The sequence below is a fragment of the Pelecanus crispus genome, chromosome 2, assembly GCF_030463565.1.
Source record: "Pelecanus crispus isolate bPelCri1 chromosome 2, bPelCri1.pri, whole genome shotgun sequence".
NCBI lineage: Eukaryota > Metazoa > Chordata > Aves > Pelecaniformes > Pelecanidae > Pelecanus > Pelecanus crispus.
Window position 1 is genome coordinate 17,189,994 of NC_134644.1, and position 24,024 is coordinate 17,214,017.

Here is a 24,024-nt window from a genome sequence, read left to right on the forward strand (position 1 = left end):
GTTTTGAAAACTCAGTTGCTCTACTAACGTTGGTAAATCAATAAACTCATGTAGCAATCCCTCTGCCTGCACACAACCCTTTCTTTCACTTATGTGCTCCTTACATACAATTGAAACTGAATATCGACACTGAAGCAGGAACCGTGTCCAAATAACATCTCATAGAAATAATTTAAAACCATTTTCTAAATTACCAGAATAAAGACAGTAAGTCAGACTTGTTGACGCATTTTATTGTGAGATGGGGAGTCTGGTAAAAAACTAGAAAATGACCATGATGTAACAAGGAACTTAAAAATGAAGTTTCAGATTTGTAACATACATACATGAATACAGGAACAAATTGGCACAAAAATGTTAAACATTGTTCCCAACACTGTTTATAAGATTATTCTAATTTGGCTTACTAAGGAAATGAGAGTTTTATGGTTAGACTAATCTCTTAATAAAACTGCAGAGCATCATGCTATTAGTCACACAGTGAATTTCAAAATTTAAGAGCTTTATATTAAAAACTGGGTAAAGGTAAAATGAATTGATTGCAATTGTAAAATTAATACATTCCCATTTTAATTCTTCTGTTCTACAGTCCAAGGCAAGTATAAATGTTAACATAACACTGTTAAATCAAATCTCAATGCAAGAGAACCGATTGCATCTCTACTTTAAATCTTATCAACTTTCCAAATTTTCATACTAAAATATATTATTGTATTAATACAAACTACAGTATTATACACTACACTGTGTAATAAATAAAGAAATATAAAAATAAGACACATAAATATAAAAGTTTTCTAAAACTAAAAAGGTACATATGTCAGTAAGAAGGGTATTAATACTGCCAGGTTTGAAGACATACAGTACAAAATGTTGCACAGATCTATAAACTAAAAGAAATAAAATAATACTGATAGGTAAAAATCAGCTAATGTTGTTAATAAATGGGGTCCATAATAACTAACATTTGAAAATACTTATGAGCCAGATAACATGTCATGTATGTGTCTGAAATTAAAGTAAACCAATAAAGCAATAAAGCAGATTAGAAAATTTCCCTTGTAATTACTGTAGAGAAATTCTGCAAGTCAGGTATTAACCCAAAATACCACCAAATAATTAAATAATGAAATATACCAGTGTTCTTGCTTCTCTGATGGCTGAGTGTTTTTTCCCCATGATTAGTTTAAAAGTTTGATACAAATCAACAAATGCTAGTTATTGTAGGCCACGCATTGGATAAAGGCTGCTTAGAGCCTTTATAATACTGATAAATGGCACTTACAGCACACAGGTCTTGCATAAGGCCAAAGGAGATACAAAGCTTCATATCATATCCTTCATATCGTTACTACATACTCAAAACACAATTACAAACACTGATTTTGACGACTTTGCTGTCCTTACCAGTATTAACACTGTTAGTCCCTGCAATCAGAACTCAACGACAATCTTTTCAACTACATTTTTAATCACATGAGTAAGAAACTTCAGTTCTTCTATCATCTGCTTTCTTAAGGCTAACAATACACTTTAAATGATAATATGCTCTACTACAACATCTAATGTCATAAACCGCTACCTTCTAGGTTGAATTTACAAAGGTAGCCAAGCACTGTTGCAACTGCATTACAGGTTTCTGCAAAAGGGAATTTTGTAGTGCAGAAGTTCTCACATTTTAAAACATAAAATACTGAAGCGGATTTAGGAAATGTTTTTTATCGTTTTAAAAAAAAATCATATAAATCTCTCCCAATTGTACAGCTTAAAAATTAATCAACTTAAAATGAAAATTAATACTGATAAAACAAACAATGCCAGATGCTTGTCTAATAAATCAGGTTTCCTACAAGCTGTTAAATCTTTGCTTCCAGAGTCACTGTATTTTTCTAATCTGCTTCATGTTATAAACTTGTTCCTAACTTTGAAAACTGTGTGAAAAATTACTAAGTTTGAGGTTCAGGCACACCTGGATTTTGTTTTTTTTTTTTCTTTTTCTTTTTTTTTATATATATATTTTTTTACACAGTAGTGAACAGAAATCACAGTATGCAGCCTACTGCGTTTCCATGAAAAGCATGTATAATATAGAACGAACTTCATTACCAATTTTTTTTTCTTATAGAAAAAACTATCATTTAAGCTTTATTTGTTTTTTTCTTCCGACACCTGCCCATTATTCTGTATAACTTCTGGTTCTGCATTGCTTGCTTGATTTACAACTTCATCATTCTTGTTACCTTCAGTTTTCCCTTCTTCTTCTTCTTCTTCATCCTCTACGTCTTGTAGTTTTCTACATTCTTTTTCTTCCTGAAGTCCTTCTACCTCTTTTTCTTCCTCCTCCTCTTCCTCTTTTTCACTGTCTTCCTCTTCTTCCCTAGTTAGACTCTCTCTCTCATCTGAGTCGATCTGCGATGGAGATGCCCTGGCACCAGCATGCTCGTTATTGAGGACCTCCTGGCCTGTCTCCTCCTGTTCTGTGCTGTCACGCTCTTCTGCCTCTCTTTTGCAATAGGAGTAGCGATGATTCATGTGTTGAGAGTAAGACCCCGAGTGTGAAAACCGCTTTCCACATTTGTCACATTGGTAGGGTTTTTCCCCAGAATGCAGTCGCATGTGTTCGATCAAATGGTGTTTGTGTTTAAATGCTTTTTTACAGATTCCACACTCATGAGGTCTTTTACCTACAAAATAAAGCACAAACAATTGGACATCTTGTAGCTGAAGTTTTAAAAACGTATACTGTTGTTTAAATTAGAAAATGCTGTTGGTGAATGTATTACAACAATTAATAATTTTATTTAACAATATATTCTCCTCCATGCATTTTCAGCCTGGGTTTCTCACCTGAGCCCAAAGGACAAGGGTGCAGGGGTACATTGTCACAATTACAAGGGTAATTTGGAAGTTTTTTAGGCAAACTGAACATAGAAGTATAAACAAATTCTTGGATGTAACTTTTCTATATTGACGGAAATTTTAAATCAGCTAAGCTTTTATGTTGGTTTTTGTGTACCAAGTCTTTCTTCCATGTTACAGGTAAAATGAAAATAATTCTAAAATCTAGGTTGGCACAAGTGTGTGCCTTATGTACAAAACTTGCTGACTATGCATATATTAACTAGAAAAATCTGCTTTGCCTCACTTAGTCCTCTTTCTGCTCTGTTTTCCAGCTTTCTACTTTGTTGCCTTGTTTTTAGAGTCTCTTATAAACATAGCACAAGCTAGTAATGTTATTTTGATTTCAACACTCAAAGTTGTTACACAAAACAACTTTGCACAGTCTTAGCCCAGACATAAAAGATACAGACAGTAAGACAGCAGTTTTTTGGTCATGCTATACAGATGATCAATGCCTCCATGTCAACGTATGCCAAACAAGCAGTGAGGTGGGTGCTGGTCTCTTCTGCCAAGTAAAAAGTCATAGGAGGAGAGGAAACAGACTCAAGTTGTGCCAGGGGAGGTTTAGGCTGGATACTAGGAAAAATTTCTTCACCAAGAGGGTTGTCAAGCATTGGAACAGGCTACCCAGGGAAGTGGTTGAGTCCCCATTCCTGGAGGTATTTAAAAGATGTGTAGATGTGGCACTTAGGGACATGGTTCAGTGGTAGACTTGGTAGTGTTAGGTTAATGGTTGGACTTGATGATCTTAAGGGTCTTTTCCAACCTAAATGATTCTGTGAGTCTATGATTCTATGACACTGAACACTGCACTTAATTTAAAAGTAGAATGGAAAGAACAATTGTGTGATGAAAAGGAGGAGTTAAAAGAGTCTCAGGAAAGGGAAAGTATGAAAATAGATAGTCTTAACGAATACCACTTGAGAAACTTAATCAAGTGTTAGAGACAAAAGGGAATTTTTTATCTTTCTAGTTCTACACGTTAAAACATTAATATGCAGAAATATAATATATGCACCTAACCAACAGAAGAAAAAATTTTTTAGAGACATAAGAGAAAAAATAAGAGAGCACCAGTTATTGAAAAAAAGACTAGAGATACCAGAGCTGGAGTGAAAAGGAACAACTATGAGAAATTAAAAATAAAAATAAAAGCCAAAAGCGTGTTCTTTTGGGATTAGATTCCATGTGTAATGAATGGTTGTTGACTTCAGATAATTACAAATGTGGCTCAATTTGAAAATCCTTCAAGTTAGGTAGATGCACTACCTTTCATGTAAAGTATCAGACACACACATGATCCTTTTTTCTTAATTTATAATTTTAGTTTTTAATTTTTCCTAATTTATAACCAGACAAGGGAAATTTGAAGTAATACATCCTTGATTACAAGCTGTGGCTCGCAGATGATTGTCCATGAGCCAGATGGAAGAACCCCCCCTTTTTCTATTCAGGGTTTAGGTCCTACAAATTTAAAGAAAAACAGAATTGCAGTTTTGTCAAACAAATATACAAAACATAAGTTTCTAAACAGAGCTGAGCACAGATGACAAGAAGGACTATTACACTTCCCTACACTTTCCAAGAACTGGATTCCAGTTGAGGCTATTAGTTACACACTACCAAGGAAATAATAATCTGAAACTGCTTTTTCTAGTACATACCTGTGTGTTCATACTTATGTCTCAATAATGAGCTGCTCTTCTGGAATATTTTGTCACATAAATCACATGCATACATCCCATTTTCTGTCTTTCTCATCTTTTTCTTTGGGGGTGTTGAATCAGAATCATTTTGATCTTCTACATTCGATACTCCTTCTGAGCTAGTGTCTTGCCTTTCATCCTTAAGAAAAATTACAAAAAAGGTTGAGTTCAATAAAAAATGCACTGATGCAGCGCACAATTTATAGAATATAAGCTGAAGCTCCAGTGTTATTTTCATTCCATTCTGTAAACAGCCAAACAAAATTGTTCGGACTTACAGAGTCAAAAAAATCTTCCACTGCATTGCTCTGCTTTGCAGTCCCTTTCACCATACAGATGCAGAATTCTCACTGGGACTGACTTTAATCACATCCACATTTGACTGCTGGCCAGGTCTAAGCTACACTGACACATCATGTTTTAGGGTCCATAAAATAAATGCAATGTTAGGAAGCAAAAGAAGATTACAGACCTATAAAATACCTCAATAAGTTGGGAGAGCAAATTCGGTATCTAACTGCATTTTTCAACTAAGGTTTGTCACCCACATTTTGCTACCTTGTGGATTTTATGGAAGTTAAGACTGTAATTTTTGATGAAATTTTCACAAAAAGCTATTTAAGTTATCATTTGAATTTGCATATTGACTACCCTCTTCCTCATAAAACTACCACAAATCCTACTTAACCCCAATTTGGGGATTTCAAGTGTTTAATTAATAAAAAGGTTTTTAAAATCCTAACTGTAGGCTATTTCAAGTGAAGCTCACCTGTAAGAAGCACAGTATTTTCTACTGATATCAGCAGTATCGCTACAGAATTAATTTTACCATATATTATCAAATCTGAATATAAAAATGTATGTATTAACTACCTCAAATGTTGTCTGTCTCATAAATTTCAACATATAAGCAACTGTCCTGGTTTCGGCTGGGATAGAGTTAATTTTCTTCCTAGTAGCAGGCACAGTGCTGTGTTTTGGATTTAGTAGGAGAAGAATGTTGATAACACGCTGATGTTTTTAGTTGTTGCTAAGTACTGCTTATGCTAGGCAAGGACTTTTCAGCTTCCCATGCCTTGCCAGACACACAAGGAACTGGGAGGGGGCAGAGCCAGAATAGTTGACCCAAACTGACCAAAGGGCTATTCCATACCATATGACGTCATGCTCAGTATAGAAACTGGGGGGGTTTGGCTGGGGAGGAGCGATCGCTGCTCAAGAACTGTCTGGGTATCGGTCGGCGGGTGGTGAGCAATTGCATTGTGCATCACTTGCTTTGTATATTATTATTTTATTGTTACTATTATCATTACTATTTTACTTTATTTCAATTATTAAACTGTTCTTATCTCAACCCAGGAGTGTTTCTCACTCTTACTCCTCCAATTCTCTCCCCCATCCCACCGGGGTAGGGGGAGTGAGTGAGCGGCTGTGTGGTGCTTAGCTGCTGGCTGGGGCTAAACCACGACAGCAACCTTGTAACTCTGCAAGGCTCCTCAGTTTCTGGCTACAGAGAAGCCTGCCTAAAATGCTGAACAGCCAAATTTCTAAGATTTAATTAGAAATACTCAGTCTTTATGCAAGCCACTTGTCTGTTCTGCTCTGTCCCTACCTCAACATGCACAGGTGTTTCTCAGCACGACTGATTCTGACTAGACCACATCTGAACGTACCCAGGGAGGAACAGGGCAGGATACAGGAATGGCAGATGAAAATAAATACCTGCCTGAATTTCAATTGAGAATACATCTGAATTTTGTTTAAAGTGCCATTATGGTGTAGGATGAATTCAGCTACTCTGCAAGCCAAGAAAGCAGAGCAGCGTGAAGGGAGTAGCCAGAAGTTCTAAACAGTTTATTTTCTGGATACAGGGAAAAAGGAGATATGGAGCCAGCAAGAAATGCAAGCCATGGCCTTACTTTGCTTTTCGATCAGGAGAATTAAACTGTCTTTAAAATACTGAGCACTATCGTCCTAGAAGACACTTCTGAATGACTGAACATAGTGAAGAACTGACTTGGCCATCCACAGAACTATATAGTTTCTGTCAGTCTGGATTCAACCTGCCTGAGCTAGCTAGCTTTGCAGAGGACTTGACATCTATTACCCATTAACAATCAAGCTGAATAAACCCGATAGCTTATATTTACATTTTATTTAATTTATCCTGGCAGCTTTCTGTTAGTTCAGCATGGATACAGAATGAATACGTCATACACAACACACAAAAATACAGGGACTGAAGTACCTGATTTCCATTGGCTTGGGTGTGTTTTGGTGGTGTTTCTTGAACTGCAGGACTAACTGTAGTAGAGTATGTATAAGCCACCTGTGGAATCAAAATGGTTTGCTTATTGGCAGCGAGAGCTCTCAAGCATGGAACACTGTTCTGGTCAGCAATGGCAACAATTGTAGGTAACTGGGCAGTGACTGTAGGTATAGCAATATTTATGGGATTGGCACTTGGTGGGATTACATTTACAATAGGATCAGAGTCTGTAACACTGTTGTCCTTTTGTGATTCTTTTTTTGCACAAGTTAAGTTCAAAGGTTCTTCTTGGACAGAATAAACACTGTTCTGGTAAACACTAGTTATGGTAGATCTTTCCAATAGTTCTCCATGTTGCTTTGGTAGCGAAAGGTCAAGAGGTTCAATTTGTGGCTCTTCTTGTACACCCTCTGCTGTGTACGTATAACCCTGTGAATTTCTTGATGAAGAAAGGTTTAGTGGCGATGGGGATGGCGTGCTACTGCGTGAACCATCCAGAGTTGATCCCCCTGGTAAAGTCTGAGATTTTGTTGTATTGACAGGATTTTGTGAATTATTTGTGCTGTTCTGGGGTTCGCTCACATTTGTAGTTGCTGCTTGATCATCATTATCTGCAGGACTGCTTAATTTAACTTGTTCAGGAGAAGATGGTCCAGAAGACTGCACAGAAATTTGTCCAGCTTGCATTTTTTCAAACCACTTTTTTACCACATCCAGTGGTAGGTTTACGGAATCAGCTATTTTTGAAAGCTCTTCTGCGCTCGGTTGTGCATTTAATGCATAATATGCTTTTAGGAGCGATAAAAGATTCTTTAAAGGTGGCTGACCAGGAGATAAGTTGTTCTCCCCAGTTTCTGATGGGACAGGGGAGTCGGGCTTCTCAGCTTCTGTTCCACTGGGCTGAGGAAGCTGAGGAGGATTTTTTGTTTCATAGTGCTTTAATTCTTGAAGTGCATTAAGATCTCCTGGACAGTCATCACAAAGAAGACAAGTGCTATCATTGGTCTCTCCTTCAAAGTTCTTATCTTTCTCAGACTTCACCGTAAGATCTTCCGGTAATTTTTCATTTTTGCAACTATTTGTAGGAACAGAGTTTTCTTTTTTTAGATTTTGTGGAACAACCTGAAGCTGACTTGGCTGTTCCAAGCTGTAGTTGATGATAATTTTGGTTGTCCCATCTTGGTCAACCAAAGGAAGACTGATAGCTGAAATGAGGGAATGGCCAGCCTGTTGTATAGATGCATTGCTGATTGTTTCTTGTTCTTTGGATGCAAGATTAGCATGATTGTTTTCCAATACTTGCCTTATTACATTACCATCCACTGCCACTTTAAGTACATTTTGAATGTCACTTAAGTTGATGCTTATGGGAGACACCAGACCTACTGTTGGTAGAACAACAGCTTGCACCACACCCTGAGGAGAACTGGTTGCCTGCAATGGGCTACCACCACTGAAAACCCCATTCTGCAAAGGGGTCGAACAATTAATTCCTGAAGCAACCACTATAGGCTTGAATTCATAATCCACAGGTTCAGTTTTAATTTGGTTAACAGGAAGTTGCTCTTGCAAGGGTTTATTTTCTATCTTTTGTCGTATCTGTGGTCTTGCTGGGCTACCTGGTGATGCAGAAAGGGAAGGGGAGGAGCACTGAGACGTCTTGAGCCCTGACCGGGCTCGACCATTCACGGGCATCAAACCAATACACTTCTTACTGCTTATGTGTGAACTGTATGAACCAGAATGGGAAAAACGTTTCTTGCAGTTTGGGCACTCATATGGCTTCTCTCCTAAAGATAAAAAAAAAGAAGAAAAAAGGCATATACAACAGTTTACCAGGTTACAGTGTAACTGCATCAAGCAATAGTAACTAGGAAAGAATACATCGAAATGACCTCACAAAGAGTCCTAGGGGAAAAAATCTTACACAGTGAATTGAACAGTAAGAGTAATTATGTCATCTATACATCCTTTAATAAGTTTGTGATCCACTAGTAGGTATAGGATGGAGCCACACGATCACGATACGTTCCAGTATTTCCCAGTAACTGTCTACATATCACATAAATGAGTCTATATGATACTTGCAGATTTCATTAAAGTCTATTCAAGTAGTACCACTACTAACTTGAGAGGCCACATAAACTACTTCAGAATGGAAAAAATTAGAAGATGATTAACCAAAGAAAAAATAAAAATGCCATAAATGCATGTCATCATTATATAAGGAGCTATGTACATTTTATTGAGGCAAACTCAAATACAATATATCCATATATTCCTACAATACTCATCAGCTGAATAAAAACAGGCAAAGTTTAAGTAAAGGGAAACGAGACACATGCAGAAGACAGATGTATGTTTGCCTTCAGAGACGAACATCAGGTTAAATTGCCAGGAAGATGCACACAACTATGCAGTTGTTACACTCACAGCCAGAGCTGGCTTTTCAGGGGATCTGTGCTACAGAGGAAAAGCAAAGAGATGAAATAGCTGGCTGGCTTCAGACTGAAAAGTACATTGACTGAGGCTTTCTCACTCACAGGTGCAGTCCCACTACCCTCTGGAAGTAAAATTATGTTTTCTGAGGGAGGACTTCTAAGTGAGGTGCTCTTAATTGCTGTTATCATGGCTGAACAACCGATAAGAAAAGGAAAGATGGCCTAAAACCTTCTTTTCAGACTTCTGTCAATGGGTAAATTTGAGTTAAAGAGAGAAATTGAGAATCTCTTTTGAGTGACCACATTTTACTTATTATAATATATTAATATATAATATTATGTATTACATTTCTTACAAATTGAAGCTTTTGTCACAGTATATCACAATTCCAGAACTGTGTCCTGAGGCTATTTTAATGTGATATTTTAATAAAATCACAGCCACAGACAGTAGGCAGCATAGTTGTTATGTCCTGATTATTATCAATTAAAATTTTCTAGCAAGGCTCCTAACATGCCCAGTGGTCTGCAAACATTGAGAAAAAACAGACAAGTGAAAAAGGACCAGAAGGATGCCCCATTTCTTCTGCCACAAGTGAAGTTTTCCTTAACTGTCAGAGCTTAAGCTGCAACTGTAAATCTTCTTGAGTTATCCTATGTATTTCCTGCACACAGCTGAAGGCTGCAGTTGGTGCTTACAGAGTCCCAGAGGAAGAAAAAGGAAAACCCTAGTATTTTAAACTTAGACTTACAAGACTGATATCACATCAAAGTCGTAAAGAGTAGAAACAGCAACATTAGTACATAAGTCAATGCCTGATTTATTTACCACTGTGGATTCGTAGGTGCTCCTTTAGGTGATGTTTATATTTAAAAGCTTTTCCACATTCAGTGCACTTGAATTTTCGATTACCACTGGACTGCGTCACATGTCTCTGTAAGAAAGAATTTGTAATTATTGCATAGGAGAGCATGTTGGAAAAACATCTTGAATTTCACACTGTAATAGAGAAAATGCAATACAAAACTGGAAAGAATCAATCATAATTTTAGGAGACCGAAGGTGGTATGCGTTATGCATGAAAAAGAAACAAATTAGAAGTCAGGTTAAAACTGAGCTATGTGTATCTTCTGAATAAATCTGGCAGAGTAAAAAGAAAAAAAAAACAAACCCAAAATATATTTGCCCCTTCTCCTGACTTCAGATGAAGCCTGCACTGACATGTTATGTGAGTAAGAAGTTCCAGGATGCATGCTAATTCTACTTGTGAAAGCAAAAAAACCAAGAAAAACCCCAAGCCCACCACCCACAGAATATGTCACGGAGGATAGAGAAACATTAAAGCATATAAAAGCCTGTTTAAAGTTTAATCAGTTAACTTGATTTTTCCATTTACATGCTTCCAGCGCTTACTGTTGGCCTTGGATTCCTCTATGTAATGATGCCACAGGATTGCTCAAGAGAAGATGGCTCAGTGACAACAAAGGCACTCTCAGTCACAATTAATTCTCAAAATAAATGCAAAAAACTATATTAAAATAAATAACAATATTGAGGGATTTCCCAAGTACACAGCATCAAACCTCTTCACTATTTGCATTTAAGCTCTGTGGAAAATATGAAAATACGTCATATTTTGCCTTGTGAGAGCATTTATTGTTGAGCTCCAAATTATTTTTAATTTATCTTTATTGTTATACTAGTTTAAAAAAACCCCAAAGCTAACAAAGACATGCAAATATAGGTAGTATATATGTGATATGTATATGCAGGATATATAATTTTATTACAAACTATGTAAATCTATGAATGTGTATTTTTAAAAACAAAAATTACATACATTTTAGAAGTTGGAGCAGCCTAATTACCAACATGAAATGGAGGAATTAGAAATTTTTCTGTTCAAACAAACTGTTTATTTAAAAAAGCAGCAGCTCCTTTCTAAGTAGAGCTTGCTTTGCAAAAAGATACTCTACCACCATTTGGGTGCAGCTGCAGATTTTTGGTAACCAGGGCAAGTATTTTCATAAACTCATTCATGTACTCTGGGGAAACAGCCTGCCTAGGGGCAGGTACGAGGAATCGGCTGGTGTGCATTAACTTCCTCTGGTGTGACATGGTGGTGGGGAGCTCCAACACCTAATTCTGGTCTACTGCGGTCGGCAGCGCTGGCAGCAGACGCTCACCAAGTGCTCGGGCTATTCCCTGGGTGCAGACATGGCACCTGGGGGCCGAGATCTGCGCTGGAGAAGCGGGCATGAATAAAAAGGCAGGATGATGTTCCTGTTCTGATTTATGCCTTTAGATCTGAAGAACCTGCAGCCGGGCAGCCTGCTGGATGAAAGTCTGAGCACTCTGCTAAGAGATATGCTGTCCGAATTATCAACCCTCCCCATTCTACACCCTGTCCTCCTTTATACGATACAGATGCTAACAGAAGACAAATTGAAACAAGATAACCTAAATTGCTTCCAAGTACTCTAATTCGACAGTTCCCTTGGGATAAGCATTTGGTTAAGCTGCAGTTTTCACCCCTCAGCAGATACTACCCCCACCCTCCTCTGAGTGGGCTCCTTCTCGCCTCCTCCCAGGCTCTGCAGCGAGGTCTCCACTCTGACTTATCCTGATTAGCACTTGACCCTTATTCCCGGGTTTGTCAGCTGTCTTTCGCTAGTCCACACGGCTTTTCAGCTTTGTTTAACTAAGTCCCCTGAAGATGATGTTCTAGATGATTGTGCCTAACTCGCTGCATTTCACTTTAATGATCCAACTTCACTGAGTCTAGAGGACCGTGTCAGGATTTACTTAAGCCTGCAGAGAATCAGTTACTACTGTTTGACTTCAGATTATACAAGTTAAAGGATCTCAGCACATACACAGCTACTGCAGATGCTGGACTACATAAATATTCATACTAAATATTAGTGCATGTATTCAATCTGTCAGAAATGTTCTGCTTCCAAGACATGGAAGTCCACATTTTTCTTACTGAATTTTTAATGAGTTTTCCTGTTTTCCCGGTCATAGCTATGAGCCACCTTGAACTTTCTGCTAGGCAGTGTTTCCATCTATTTTGCCTTACCTCCTTAGATCTGTAACTCTTTATTCAGCTTTCTTACTCTCTCTCCTATACTACTTTTTTTTTTTTTTCTTTCTTTCTTTTTGGTAAATCTGGGACATCCTCAGGGTTACTCTCCAGGATCTTCTTTAAAACTAACTGAGAATTAATGACTCTTCTCTAAAGTACCATCTTTGATACTCTTTCACCTTCATTTTCGCAAATGGTTTTCCCCCTTTCAGTACTGTTAAATCCACATTTTTTTGTGCCTCTGATATGTGATTAATGCACTGTACATAACTGCTGTTTTCTGCTCATTAAAGAATCAACTGCAGCATTCAAAGAAGACTCCTCTGCATTCCTTTAAGGACTGAAAGAAGAAACATCAGCATTAAGGTCTGTAACTAGCCACTAATACATCCCTGCATCAAATATTTACTGCGCTTAGGACTAACGTCCACTCTTTTTGTACTAGAGAACTGAAACTAATTAATGGAGATACTCAAAAGTTACTTGGAGAACAGGAATTACAGGTACATCAGTGTTTTTTCACAGCTGGTTTGACCATCATCTTCAAGAACTGCCATTTCTCAGCGGTGTCCACAGCAATATGAAATTTTAACAGACTAGCTATGGGTGCTTTGTAGATTGTTGAGAAGAAAAATAAAACAACTGTAAGAAGCACTTATTCATACTTCAACAACTTTTTTGGTGCTTCACATGTGAAAGCAGATGATACATATGCAGCATTGCCTCCTACCAACCGTTAAGCAGTGTAGGAGCAGTCAGGGGAGCCATGAGGGACGCTGGGGATGGGCGGGGAGGGAGGGGTGAAGGAGAAGGTGCAGGATGGCTCTCAGCTCTGTGCTCTCCGCTGGAGCAGTAGCAGCCACGGTTTGGCATGTTTCCCCCTTCCTCAGAGGGAGGCACAGTGTGTGCATACCTCTTCCACTGCCTTCACTACACTAGAAATTATCTTTGCTCATTGCTTCCTTGTACAGAACAATCACAAAATTGTCACATGCTGGACATTAACCAGCTAACAAAGGTCTCCAATTAATCTACTTCCAGGTGAAGTCCTTTAAGAATAAAAACCTTTTAAACTGAAGTTGCTGGGGGAGGGGAACCTCAATCCATCCCACTCCTACCAGTTTGATGTGAGTGCCAGCAATAGATGCCTAGAGCCTGGAGAAGAATCACAGGTCAGCAGGAGAGCACCTGAAGAGCAGCACAAAGGAATTCCAGCCACTCTAGCCAGTAAGTCAGCTTCATTGGGGGCCCAACTTAAATGCCTCTGTGCAAACACATGTAGCACGGGCAATAAACAAGAGGAGTTAGAGACATGTGCACACCTGCAGGGCTATGATCTTATTGGCGTCACGGAGACGTGGTGGGATGGCTCCTATGACTGGAGTGTTGGAATGGAAGGATACAGACTCTTTAGGAAAGGTAGGCAAAGGAGACAAGGAGGGGATGTTGTCCTCTATGTCAAAGACCACCTAGAGTGCATGGAGCTCTGCCTGGGGATGGATGAGGAGCCAACTGAGAGCTTATGGGTCAGGATTAAAGGGAGGGCAGGGACAGGTGACATTATGGTGGGGGTCTGCTACAGGCCACCTGACCAGGAAGAATGAGAGGATAAGGCTCTCTGTAGACAGACAGGAGCAGCCTCACGTTCACAAGCCCTGGTCCTCATAGGGGAATTCAACCACTCTGGTATCTGTTGGAGGGACAACACAGCAGGGCATAAGCAATCCAGGAAGTTCCTGGAACATGTTGATGATAACTTCCTTCTCCAAGTGATAGAGAAGCCAACGAGGAAAGGTGCTATTCTGGACCTTGTTCTCACCAACAAGGAGGGGGTGGTGGGGAATGTGAAGCTCAAGGGCAGTCTTGGCTGCAGTGACCATGAAATGTGGAGTTCAAGATCCTTCGGGCACTGAGGAGGGTGCACAGCAAGCTCACTACCTTGGACTTCAGTAGAGCAGACTTTGGCCTCTTCAGGGATCTGCTGGGTAGAGTACCATGGGATAAAGCTCTGGAGGGAAGAGGGGCTCAGGAAAGCTGGTTAATATTCAAGGATCACCTCCTCCAAGCTCAGGAGTGATGCATCCCAACAAAGAGGAAGTCAGGCAAAAATGCCAGGAGGCCTGCATGGATGAACAAGCAGCTCCTGGACAAACTCAAACACAAAAAGGAAGCCTACAGAGGGTGGAAGCAAGGACAGGTAGCCTGGGAGGAATACAAATTGTCTGAGCAGCCAGGGATCAGGTTAGGGAAGCTAAAGCCCTGATAGAATTAAATCTGGCCAGGGAAGTCAAGGGCAACAAGAAAAGCTTCTATAGGTATGTCAGTGATAAGAGGAAAACTAGGGAAAAATGTAGGCCCTCTCCGGAAGGAAATGGGAGACCTGTTTACCTGGGATATGGAGAAGGCTGAGGTACTCAACGACTTTTTTGCCTCAGTCTTCACCAGCAAATGCTCAAGACACACCACCCAAGTTGCAGAAGGCAAAGGCAGGGACTGGGAGAATGAAGAACCACCCACCGTAGGAGATCAGGTTCGAGTCCATCTAAGAAACCTGAAGGCGCACAAGTCCATGGGACCTGATGAGATGCATCCACAGGTGCTGAGGGAACTGGCGGATGAAGTTGCTAAGCCACTATCCATCACATTGGAGAAGTTGTGGCAGTCCAGAGAAGTTCCCACTGACTGGAAAAGGGGAAACATAATCCCTTCACTAACGGCAAATTGTGCCTGACAAATTTGATGGCCTTCTACAATGGGGTTACAGTGTTGGCGGATAAGGGAAGAGCAACTGACATCATCTGCCTGGACTTGTGCAAAGCATTTGACACTGTCCTGTACAACATCCTTGTCTCTCAATTGCAGAGACATGGATTTGATGGATGGACCATTTGGTGGATAAAGAACTGGCTGGATCGTTGCACTCAAAGAGTTGCAGTCAACAGCTTGATGCCCAAGTGGAGACCAGTGACGAGCGGTGTTCCTCAGGGGTTGGTATTGGGACCGATGCTGTTTAACATTTTTGTTGGCAACATGGACAGTGGGATTGAGTGCACCCTCAGCAAGTTTCCTGACGACACCAAGCTGTGTGGTATGGTCAACAGGCTGGAGGGAAGGGATGGCATTCAGAGGAACCTAATAGGCTTGAGAGGTGGGCCTGTGTGAACCTCATGAAGTTCAACAAGGCCAAGTGCAAGGTCCACATGGATCGGGGCAATCCCAAGCACAAATACAGGCTGGGCGGAGATTGGATTGAGATTGGATTGAGGATTGAGAGCAGCCCTGAGGAGAAGGACTTGGGGATGTTGGTTGATGAGAAGCTCAACATGACCTGGCAACATGAGCTTGCAGCCCAGAAAGCCAACCATATCCTGAGCTGCATCAAAAGAAGCCTGACCAGCAGGTTGACGGAGGTGATTCTCCCCCTCTACTCTGCTCTCGCGAGACCCCACCTGGAGTACTGTGTTCAGCCCTGGGGCCCCCAACATAAGGTTATAGACTTGTTGGAGTGAGTCCAGAGGAGGGTCACAAAGATGATCAGGGGGCTGGAGCACCTCTGCTATGAAGACAGGCTGAGAGACTTGGGGTTGTTCAGCCTGGAGAAGAGAAGGCTCTGAGATCTTCTAGCAGCCTTCCAGTACCTGAACGGGGCCTACAAGAAAGCTGGAGAGGGACAGTTTACAAGGGTGTGTAGTGATAGGACAAGGGGTAATGGCTTTAAACTGAAAGAGGATAGATTTAGATTAGATATAAGGAAGAAATTCCTCACTGTGAGGGTGGTGAGGCACTGGAACAGGTTGCCCAGAGGAGTTGTGGATGCCCCATCCCTGGAAGAGTTCAAGGCCAGGTTGGATGGGGCTTTGATCAACCTGGTCTAGTGGAAGGTGTCCCTGCCCATGGCAGGGGAGTTGGAACTAGATGATCTTTAAGGTCCCTTCCAACCCAAACCATTCTATGATTTTTTGAAGATGCAGCTGTTTAAGATCCACAACCAGGAGGTCTACACCTTACTTAAAAAAAAAAAAAAAAAAAGAATTTTCCATTACACAAATGATGTAATCATTTACATGCATATGAAGCCGGTTTTGAAGACATGACAACTTTGTGACAGTAACATAAACAAACACACATCTCAAATTTACCCAATACCTAAACTATTGTAGTTTTGATTCTGGCTATGGCTCTAGAGAAAAAACACACTTAAAAGGGTATAATATTGGGTTCCAGATACTTCATAGCAACAACATTTATCAAATACAATTGGGCCTTCAAAAGTACAAGCCCATTAAAATGTATCTGCAGGAATACAATTTAAGATTCCCTTTGTAGCAATTCTTCTGAGATTGTTTACTCGCTTGGTACTTTTTCTCTGTTCATTCAAACTTCATGCAAATATGGGAAAGGCTTCTATCCCTTTCCACTACTTTATTGTTCTACTTTTAGGCTGCTAAAATTGAAAATAAATGTGGTAGCTCACAAAAAAGCATTATACAAAAAGCATTCATAGATTTTCTAGTTAGAAATATAAGATGTATATAAGATGATAGTAACTTTAAGGTGGAAGCCAAGTTAATAGGAGAGCAAGACAGAAATGAATTGTTCATGGGAAATATATCTGCACAAACAAGAACTGCCACATCAGAATACACTGCTGAGTTATTCCAAACCCTGTGAGACAGTAAAATCCCTGCAGCAGGACGGCCGATACTTCTTGTAACAATTTTTCCTACTTAATTTACCCATGAATGTAAACACTCAGGTATAAAAATGTTTAATACATTTTTAAACCTCTTAAATTCTTGGACTTAGTGATACTTTGTAGAATGGACGTTGATATGCAATGTGTAAAAAAGCATCTCCCTTACTCTGTGTTACAGCCTTTCAGTTTAATGAAAGTTCTCTTGGTTTGTTGCAAGAAATATTCAAGTACCTTGCCCTTTACATTCTTTTCACTATTCACTGTTTTGCATCCTTCTGTGATGTTTCTCTCCTGTTTCCTCTCTGGAGAGTATCAATCTTTAGTCTGTCCTCAGAAGGGAACATCTCCAAGCCTCTCTCCAAAACCGGGTGGTAGAAAATCTGTATCTTTTTTCTTTGGGTAATTCCTGACTGTTTCAGTGAGTTTCAGTTGGTTCCTGAGCCTCGGGGTGCCTCTGATAAGCTATGGAAGCATGTAATTGGGGATGGATGGTAGGAAATTGTGGGGATAAAAGAAGAAAAGAAAAAGAGAGAGAGAGGAACAGAATCTCAGGACCTTCTGTAGTGACGAGATGACTAACTCATGGAAGGCACTTCAAGGAATCATGCCCTCAGGTCAGCCCATGAAACACAGAAAACAAGCTCAGAATATCTTTAGCCAATTTTATTGCGTTTCAGGACTAAATGAAGCATCTCACAGTTCAAGCAAATGAATCAGTACAACAGTTTGTTTCTTCAGGATAAAAATGGGTCCCGTAAATTTCGAATTAGCCAAGCAGGATTTATGAAAGAAAAATGTTGGTATTTCACTAACGATTTGAGATTAAATTTGAGTCACAATTCTTATGTAATGTTAGACAATGAACAGAAAAAACCTAATTACCTATAAATGCAACAAAGCACTTCTGAAAACTAAAATTTAAACCCAACCATACTGCCTAGATAAATACAAGCACAGGAATTCAGATCTCATCCTTTGACACCTATGGAAAAGGCAGCAAGTTTCAGTGTGTGCTCCAGGACTGTGACTTCAGCATGTAGATAATGTGATATGAACAGCTTACTTGCTCTGTATGTTTTTGCTCACATAACAAATCACAGTGTTGTTACAGACGATGATAAATCCATAATTCAAACACCACTTACTTGATCTCTTCCTGATTTGTGTGATGTCATGTGGCGGTCAAGCTGCGTTCTGTACGCAAATGTGTAACTGCACAAGGAGCAACTAAAGTTATCTTCATTTTTTTCATGGCGGTATTTAATGTGTTCCTTCAGAGAGGTAAAACGCTTGTACCCTCGATCACAATATGGGCAAGTAAGCAGTTGGGAAAATGCATCGGGCGTTCCTACACAGGAGAGACAGTACACTATATTTAAATAAATGTAAGCTCCAAACTTATTAACATCAACAAATATGCTTTACATTTACATATATGACTGTAAGAAAACATGCAACTGCTAGAAGCTCCATCTGTTTTAGAAAAGGAATAGTGATAATTTTTTTCTTTTTCCCCACAGGTATTATGTTACTAACTACAGCATGGTAAGGTTGCCCCAGTGTACACTGGAGACAGTCAGCACAATACGATTACCCAAAACCACACCTCTCAGAGCAAGTCTGTTGGACTTCCCAATACAGCACTTTTACATGTATATTTCTGATTAAAAAGTGATCTGAAAATAGTGAAACATGGTTTAAGATCTAGTAATCTTTGTAGATCTGGTTAGCTCAATCACAGGCAATCCTGAAATCCTGTTTACAAACTAATGGGAGTCTATCACTGAAACATTTAATGGTGATCCTGTTTTCAGTTCCTAAGGAATAAATAGTATTTACAAGCTTCAGAGAATAATTTTTTCTTTCTCTTTACCTAACACAGAATCGTAAGTGAAAAGAGAACTCAAAGAAGAGTGGAAACATGGTTTATAATTCTTATATACAGATATGTACCTGCTAGCAGACTGAAGCTGAATACTAATTTCACAAGTCTATTTCTGAAAAGTCACCATTTATGAAGTTTAACTCCATCTCTTCTTATCAGCATATATTTATCCCCCATGTATAGTAACTTATTCTATGCTTGAAAAATTAATTTTTTAAAGGATTGAAAAAATCTATCTTTATAGGTTGATAAAAGTGTGTTTAAATAAATGTAGGGTTTGCTGTATTTGATCAAACTATCAATTTATAAGGTGTGGTATCCTCTGATGACCATGCTACTCTTCCATGCTTCAAGGGAAATGGGAAGCAAATTTTCCAAGGAGGCACCTATCCACTGTGCTGAGTAAGAGCAGGAGGGGAAGGTGGAAGGTCTTTACTGGTTATCATTTTATGCTCTGAAGCACAAGGGGCAAATTTGTACTCATTGTCATTTTAAGTTGCAGAAATATAAGCATTATTAATACTCATAAAATTAACAAGTACTTTAGAAAGTACTTCTGAATTATTTATCCTCATGACTTCTTCCAGCAGTTATCACCATAGATTGATTATATGCCCTATAAAGTAGCAATTCATTCTGTTTGTGTGGAATTTACTGACTTTATTTTTACTGAACTTGCCCTTGTTCTTTCAACAGTGGAAAAGGAAGAGTCAGACCAGTTTTCATTATTACTAAAAGCCAACACCTTGTCTGTCATATAGGTTCTTTTACACTTGTTATGGTAACAGGCAAGGTAACACTTGTATTGCACTGTTTTTTGTGTTGTTCTACCCCTTTCTGCTTTTCCTGGATTAGCTGGGTTGTCCAAAAATGAATCCATCCCCACATGTGTAAACCATATGCTTCCCTTCAATTCTCTTTTTTCCCATCTACAATTCAATTCACCTGACATAAAGAATACTCCATTTCAGTAAAAATACAACTCAGTGGAAATGTCAGAAGCACATTAACTTAAATTCTGTTTCCATTGGAGCAAATGGCAAAATGGCAATGGTTTCCCAAAGCCACTAAGGACTCCAATTCTCTGTCACTTCTCTTGTCCAGTCCTCTGGTTTGGAAGCATGTATCTTTAGCAAATAACACTACGTTTTTGGCACTTTCTGTTCCAAATTATTAAAACACCGAACATTATTGTTCAGCGTCGTGATTTTCAGAATACTTCCCTGTGAACTTACTGGGATAGGTGCAATTTAAATTATTAATACAAATGTGTATTTTTCATGATTACATGGAAATCACATTGCAAGGCTGTAAAACTAACTTGACAATCTGTGCCGCTGCAACCACAGATTAAAATCTTAAATTTATAAAATTGTAATTTTTTAAGATGCTACTGTTGAGCTTATATCCTACTTGAATTTTGCAAAACTTATAAAGTAAAACATAAAATATCAGTAATTCAGGTCCTATTTCTGTATATAAGTAGGCATATACACAGTTCAAATTTCTCAGGTATTTCAATTTACTTATTTTTTTGCTAAAATCTCTAATAACATAATATCTGTGGAAAAGCGGAACAAAATAGTTCGCATTACCCCTTTCACTGCTCTTCCTTAGACTCCAGTACAGTAATACAGCTACAATTACATTTTCTGTTCAATTATGTACACTTTTTTAAACAACTGGAACACAACAACTCCTAATCCTTTATGTAGGATGTTACTTTCTTTTGAAAAATCTTAAATACTCCAATAAAGGAAAACAATCTGGTTGAAACTGCAGTTGTCACAGGTTATGAAAGCTGAACGCTTTAGAAAGCAGTGCAGAATGCAAAACCAATCTGAGCAGGTTTTGCCTTCAAATATTTTGTGATGAAGGTGCCTTCAATGTTTCAATGAACAAACTATGACTTCTCATCTCACTCAGAACAACATCTTAAGCATGAAACTTCCTTAGAGTAAAAAGACATCTACTTAAAAATAACAACAGGTCATTATTTTTTTCAGATAAACATTTTTGTATAAACAGTGTTTCTTTTTTCTCCACTGCTGTCTTTGCAGGAAGAACAAAAAAATACCTGTCATAGACTGGCTACCTAATAAAAGAACTTCTATCTGCTAGATCCTTTTGGATGTTTTGTTTAGAAATACAAAAAGAAAAGGAGCATGTTACAACTCCTCCTAAGTTATTCTTACATAAAACCACACTATCTTGCTTCACTCACATTATATTTAATAAATGTTTGTTCTGTTCTTTTATAAAATGTTACTGAATGGATTTATGAAAGCTTGAATTTTTATTTCTGGAGTTTATCATTTAGGTACCCATAGAAACAAACCCCAGTGCATGTCTTGTTTCACAAGATTAAGTAGTAATGTTTTTTTCATGGTGATCCCATCCTCTTATAATTATTTAACTAAGATCTTGGGTTTTTTCCCCACAGTTAGACATGTATGCATTGTGGTCTTCTAAAATACAACAGAACTTTCGGGTCAAGTTGTCAGTACAATTTATTTCGTAAGAACTGAACTGGTGGCATATTCACCATTTTCATCCTGACCACTGGCTTCTGGCGTGCCTTGTCTCTGGTCCTCCTCAGGTGCTTCAGGGTAGATAACAGCTGTGTCTTCTTGTTGAAGGAATTCTTCAACATTAGGGTCATGATTTTGTTCATTTTCTGCATCAGAATCACATTCATCTTCTTTTACTAAGAGCGAAAAACAAGATACAAGATATGAAACGAAGAGTTTACAAAGAACATAAATGAGATTCAGTAATTCACATTGCCAAATCACCCTCTATCCAAGGATTTAAAAAATCTTAACAAATACCAGTATAGGTCAAGCCCTTTAAGATGCAGGAATATGCCAAGTTTTAAAACAGAGAACCAGTGGCATAATGACATTTAAAAATTTGACTAAAACCATAGTTTGCCTCTTCAACTCAGTGCATTGTTATCATTTTAGATTTAGCTGTTCCCCTCAACTTCACTAAAAATCTTAAATGCAATATTAATTATTATTTAGCCCCTGTAGTTTGAAGGGCAGCTTACTGTCTTGGCCTCTATGTTTGCAAAAGTAAATTTGTTGCCTTCAAGACACAATTTTGAATGTTATTTAGGACCTGTTCATTAGCACAAGCCCAGAAGATATTTAAACTCTGAATAACAAGTTGGCTGGCTGAAATGTAGCAAACTTGAACTTTGAGTGGCTTGTTCTCCGGTGTTGTAAATGGCTATCAAAAAGGTTTCAGATCTAGTTAACATCCTTCAACATTTTTCCAGTTTCAAACTTAAGAGAACAACCAATGAGCAACTGTATTTCAAAGTTAACAAATAATAAATTAAATATTTTACTTAATGTTTGTATGATAAATATTTGCTACCAAGTATTTGCCTAAATACATTGTTCATAGAGTTTACTTTCACCATGGTGGAACATTCTGTGAGCGCTCTGCCTGTGGCACACTAAATCATGACAGATCTCCTCTACTATTAATAATGTGAGGTACATTTTTAATAGGAAGGAGAAGTTTTATGATTCATCTCTCAGTGTGAAGTCACATACTAAATTTACAATTTGACACAATCTTTTTATGACATGAGGCAGTCTCACATATAGACTGTAATGCAATATATAATGTAGTTCTCCATACTTGTTTGGAGAGATCTGACTTTATAGTAACTAAAAGCAATGTGTGAATCTACAGTTTTAAACATATGAATGTTTAGGGTTTGGTTTTTTTTTTTTTAAATAAGGCTTACCCTGACAATATCTATTTAGTGTTAAGGGTATTTTTTAAAAAAAAGTATAAAAATCTTTTAAAAAGCTGGATGGGCTATATGTTAAATTTTTTTGTCAACCAGAGAAATAACAAAAACCCATAGCAACTGGTTTTGGTTCTGAAACTGAAGTACACATTTTATTTTGCCTTCTGTATAATCAGTACAAACAGAGGAGTTCATAAAAAAATACAGTATTAGCTTAAGTTTATTTTGGCATATTCCTTATTAGTTTAAAACACTTATCTATTGACCTGTACCTGTATTACATGCAACTATGTGTAAGATCAGCGCTATTCCTTGTTTTGCTCTGAGGAGACGTGGTGCTGCAGCGGTGCTGCGATCAACCCTCGCATGAGAGGACTGCTCTGTGTCACTGGTCAGCTACACCTCCGGACCCAGGACATTCGAAAGCAGCCCAGACTATTCTTCCTCAGCTAAAACACTGTTTACAAGTTAAGACCTCTAGTGTGGAAGAGCAAAGCAGGTTATAAAGAGAGGTGGGAGAATTTAAAAGATTTCAGAAGGATACTCACCTAGCCAAAATTCAATAGCACTTTATGAATAAGGGACTCAGACTAACAAAGAAATACCTGTACATCCAACTTCATCTGTCTGAGCTTCAGGCCCCAGGATTTCCTTTGTTTCTTTTCCAGCTGAAATAGTACATTTCACAGAAAGAAGAATTAATATTTAAAAACAAACAAACAAACAAACCCAAACCCAAAACAACAGAACAAAAAAAGGCCACACACACAAAAACAACTTAATATATTTGAGTTACTTCTTCAGCGATTTTTTCCATTTCTGTATTGTTTAGAAGAACTGCATTTAAACACAACATTCTTTCAAAAATATGGATTGCACGTTATTTCAGCAGTGTGTAACCAGTTGAACCATGAAGATATTCCATGGTTAAAGAAACGAAATCTTGAAAGGAAGCAATAGTAAACACTAACCATTATTTGACGAGAGCTAGACAGGGACCAAGTGTTTTTCCAGCAAATACAGAGTCAGCTACTTAAATAACCCTACCTACAAATGCCGCTGATACACTGGAATATTATTTCTGGAAACCAGAGTATCATAACACAAATACATTTACACTATTTTCTCCAATTAACAGTTTCCGGAAATGATTGATGATTTGCCGGTAATATCTGCAAACAGCTACCTAATGCGTTCTCTTTCTTGTAAATCATCTAGAAACTACTTATAGGCTGTGATTGCTTAAACAAACAAGGATTTTAAGCACA

The 24,024-nt window shown here is 38.4% G+C and overlaps 1 protein-coding gene across 4 annotated transcripts in view; it reads right to left on the reverse strand.

Annotated features, from left to right (window-relative positions):
* Positions 1–1,734: 1,734 nt before the first annotated feature.
* Positions 1,735–24,024, reverse strand: part of ZEB1 (zinc finger E-box binding homeobox 1) — a 131,377-nt gene continuing 109,087 nt past the window's right edge. The window contains exons 3-9 of one of the 4 annotated variants that reach the window (XM_075705242.1): positions 23,362–23,424; positions 21,533–21,694; positions 18,248–18,450; positions 10,147–10,252; positions 6,856–8,666; positions 4,566–4,746; positions 1,735–2,684 (exon numbers count right to left, since the gene is read on the reverse strand). In XM_075705242.1, the coding sequence (XP_075561357.1) occupies positions 2,146–2,684; positions 4,566–4,746; positions 6,856–8,666; positions 10,147–10,252; positions 18,248–18,450; positions 21,533–21,694; positions 23,362–23,424 (3,065 nt within the window). In that variant the 3' untranslated portion in view covers positions 1,735–2,145. The remainder of the gene's footprint in view (positions 2,685–4,565; positions 4,747–6,855; positions 8,667–10,146; positions 10,253–18,247; positions 18,451–21,532; positions 21,695–23,361; positions 23,425–24,024) is intronic. The other 3 variants (XM_075705244.1, XM_075705243.1, XM_075705245.1) reach the window with 3 other exon arrangements.